The sequence below is a fragment of the Glycine max genome, chromosome 8, assembly GCF_000004515.6.
Source record: "Glycine max cultivar Williams 82 chromosome 8, Glycine_max_v4.0, whole genome shotgun sequence".
Classification (NCBI taxonomy): domain Eukaryota; kingdom Viridiplantae; phylum Streptophyta; class Magnoliopsida; order Fabales; family Fabaceae; genus Glycine; species Glycine max.
This window is the reverse complement of record NC_038244.2, coordinates 46,497,810-46,501,936: the sequence shown is the minus strand read 5'-3', so window position 1 is coordinate 46,501,936 and position 4,127 is coordinate 46,497,810. Positions and strand designations below refer to the sequence as shown.

The 4,127-nt window shown below is 36.0% G+C and overlaps 1 protein-coding gene across 1 annotated transcript; it reads right to left on the bottom strand.

Moving 5' to 3' along the window:
- Nucleotides 1-549: 549 nt before the first annotated feature.
- Nucleotides 550-3,231, bottom strand: LOC100796454 (laccase-17). The gene is given in 12 exon segments (XM_026129828.2): nucleotides 550-766; nucleotides 768-880; nucleotides 1,100-1,138; nucleotides 1,141-1,239; nucleotides 1,242-1,556; nucleotides 1,559-1,750; nucleotides 1,753-1,879; nucleotides 1,881-2,020; nucleotides 2,194-2,322; nucleotides 2,426-2,670; nucleotides 2,804-2,949; nucleotides 3,088-3,231. Coding segments are annotated over 12 exon segments (1,680 nt in total). The 5' UTR covers nucleotides 3,199-3,231; the 3' UTR covers nucleotides 550-742.
- Nucleotides 3,232-4,127: the final 896 nt, after the last annotated feature.

The following is a 4,127-nucleotide window of genomic DNA, read 5'->3' as shown; positions in this document are numbered from 1 at the left end:
CCAAACATGTATGCCAAGCTAGAAGCCAACATGCAACACTGTTACAGAAATGCAGTTTCCAAAATGCTATTTCAAAGAAACTATTTTACCATAAAGAATGCTAAAATTTCACTTCTAAATACTTGTAATCAAAAGGTCCCCTAACCAACTCTAAAGTCTCTGCCAAAAGAAATTTGGCCTGAAAAATCTTTATACAAGTAAAATTTGATAAAAAATTAGACAACCTTCACTCATTTTTATAGGTATAAAATTCAGCAATCAAGACCTCACCAAGAATGAACGAATAAAAGATATAACACATACATCATTTAGCATAAATGACATAAGTAATAAGAAATATACAGACACAAAACATGCCAAGAAAAGGATCATAATATCATGAACATAAACTAAATCTTCTTCTTCTTGTCCATAGCCTTAGTCTGCTACCTCAGCCAACGATTCAGGAACACATATATAAGCAGAAGAATGTTAAAATACCCTGATAATTAAAACCATAGATTCCTCATTGAAATGAAAAAAGAAAATTAAAATATTGAGAACAAATTTGTTATTTTTGGCACATCTTGATACATTCCACCCTCTTACCTCTCCTCTCGAAGGAAAAGATGACTATAGTGACAATCAGTTAGCCCATGAAGAATGCAAAAGAGGGCCATCTAAAGGAGAAAAGAAAAGCAGAAAATAGATAAAAACACAACAACAGAGTCAAAAAAGTTATGGCTGCAATTCCTAGTGAAATTTAACACTTTGGAAGATCATGAAGCAGCTGGTGGTGGAAGCAGCTTCTGATTTGGAAGTTCTCCATCCAACACAATTCAAGCCATCTTTAGACCCCAGTTGGTGTGTACTTCTAGATGGCAATGCATGAAGCATACCCCTGCATGCAAAATTTATAGTATAATAAAGAAAAAGTTCAAATCAACAAAAATAATGAAAATTTCAGTCTGTTAGAGAATATTTATCACAACTACGTCTATGTTAGACAAAGTAGCTCATTCTTTTTATTTATATTTTAATTTTTTATGTCAATGACAAATTAAGGAACCGTTTCAAATAACACTGCAAAGCGATAATAAGAAGGAATCAAATCACTGACCTGGATTATCTGCTAGGAATCTGACAGCAACCCATCCCCAGATGGGACACCAACTGTGTTCCTTTCAACAGGATTAACAAGATTGAAGTTTGTAGGGTCCTTATTTGGATCAAAGTTCCCAAATCCTTGACCAACAACAAGAAGTTAAAGACATGCAAATGGAGAGGGTGACTTTCAGCACCAAGAATGCTGGTGTCCTGCATCACTAGCTCTACACTTGTGTTGAAGGGAAGAACCACCACTTTTGTCCCATTGCTCACCATAGTGTTGTTTGGTGGAGTCCCAGTATAGTTGAATGGAACCAATGTTTTGGTTGGGAAGTCAGGGGTGTAAACCCCATTGGATTGTCCAAAGAAGTGGGTTTGGAGAAGTGCAGTGGTTGGTTGTATAAAAGAGATATTGTTCACTGATGCTGCAAATTTTGTTGAATTGGTGGGTCCTTGACAAGTTTGGTTTCGTGGGCAGGAGTTGTGCCAAGGTCTACTGTGAAGAAAAAGGGCCTATCAACTTTCTGGGGTACATTGGCTGGAAACTGAGCACTTGCTAAGCTACGAAGATTGTTGGCGAAGTTTGTCGAGAAAGAAGTGTCATTAAGGGAAGGGAGGATGGGCTTGAAGAGTGAAAGCTTCTTGATTGAAGACGTTGAGTGAAGAGAGTGCCCTGGCCAGTCGCATATGGTCTAGCACTCATCAAGAATGTGGCATTAGTATAGTGAGATTTGGTTTTTAGAAGAACATTGGTGGCTTGTCCAGGGGCAATGAGAATAGTGTCAGAGTCAAAATGACTTAACATAAATTGCATCTACATCAACCACTGTGAAGGTGTGATTTGCAATGCTGAAGAAGAGTTTATCATTGAGTGCAGCATTGATCAAACCGAGAAGGTATGTTTTCGTTGGCTTGACCTTTAGCTTGAATGTATCTACAAGACCAATATTTTCATATGGATTCACAACATATTCAATTTTAATTTATAAGGAAATGGTCAAGTATTATTATTCATAATCTTGGGGATTTAAGTATTTGACCTCTAGTAATCACATGACATGGAATATTATTAGGTTACTATATTTTTTATCAGCACATAATTTATACTTTAAGCAGAACAGTTATACAATGGCCCAGGAAGACCATTAATAGTGTATGCATCAGACACATTTGGTCCTCCACCTATTTGCAATGCTTGTGTTATGACTGCCTCGGGATCTGCATTCCACCATTCTCCTGAAATATTTTGTTATATGTCAAAGTTAGGTCATTCCCAAGTACATTAAGGGAATATAGGAAGACTATGGTATGATGTCATAATCACTTTTTTTATTATTACCAAAGATAATGGAAACTTCCTTGTAAGGTTTGGTAAAAGGATATGGAACTCCATGCTTGGGAAGAATGATGATAGGATCACAGAGAGTTGATCTTAACCATGAAATGTGAGCATGCCAAAAGAGAGTGCCTCTTTGGCCACCAATGGTGTAATTGTAGACATAACTTTGGCCTATTTGAATGGGGCACTGAGTCACATAGGCAGGTCCATCAGCCCACCCTGATTGAAGCTGTTGAATGCCGTGCCTATTTGGAAAGTAACCAAATTTTCTTAGCACATGAAAGTTCAATTTACAAACTATGTAATAAAGTTAATTCACAGACTATCTAATATGTTCATTTTCTTTTTAACCAAGTTTTTTAAGCAAATTATATTTACCAATGGATGGAGATATTGTTCTGAACATGGTTAATCACTTTGATAAGAAGACGGTCTCCCTCCCTAGCTACAATGCGTGGCCCTGTAAACTGACCATTCACCGTGACCATGCTCTTTGTGTGGTATAGTCGTGATACCTTTTTGTACTTATCTGCATCAAAAAGCCAAAGCCATCATTAGACAAAAAAAGCAACCGACATGGCAAGGTATACTAAAAGAATGTGAAATGCAAATTTTTTATTTAAAAGTAAGCTATAATGATATAAAGTCTTATTGAAATGTACATCAAAATGGTAATGCCTGGTAATGCCCCCTAGTGCCAGCTGAGGAATGATGATCAATGAGAAGAGAAGCATTGCTGGCAATGCAATTGATTGAATGAGAGGAACACCCATATTTCTTTGTTCTAGAGAGTGCAGGACAGAAAATATAATCTTTAAACACTGTTTATTTGAGTCTGAACTGTGGATGCAACAGAGATCAATCGTAGGTAATTTATAGAGGAATAATACCATGTGGTTGTTGAAATGTACAAAGTCTCCATAAGATCTTCAGATGTTTCTTTCTCATTTTTTAATGAGATCAGTTGTTTGAATAACTCTAGAGTGGTGTCCAAGACAGTCAATTTCACTAGACCGTTTGACCTCCTTCTTGTACAAGTTAAACCTTTTTGAGATTTGCCTCTTTTAATGCTGTTCTTGCAAAACCCTCTTTCAAGATATTTGACACACTTTTTGGTGCATTAAAAATGGCATATCCTAAAGAGTCATGTCAAGGGTGTTCGATTAAAAAGGAACTTGTCTGTAAATTTAGTATGATAGAAAAAGTGAAATAAGGAAAATTCATCATGCAATTCTCAAATGCTGTTTCCTATAAGTTGTTTTCTTGAATTGACAAAAGGGTATATCACTTATCTCTGTTATATTCAAATCAATTTGATTGGACTCTTTTGACCACAAGTTTAAATTGTTTTCAAACTCCAATGTCATTACCATTCATTACTAGCATAGAATTAACCTAAAGCAATTTTGGTGAGATGTAACTCTCACAACCGATGTTCTTGGAGCCAAAGTAATTGAGAAGGGGGATCTATCAAGTAGTCACTGTAGACGAGTTGTTCGCCATATTATTTTACATTACCACAAATTATCTACATTACAGATAACACTCATCCTTAGTAAGGAAACTTCAATTAACTCAATTTCTTTTCTTTTCAAAAAAGCATGCTATAATCCAGAAGGAGCAAAGTAATATATTCTACTGCATGATACAACTATTCTGTCCTTTCTACACTTAATCCCCTACACATGCACCATACACATAT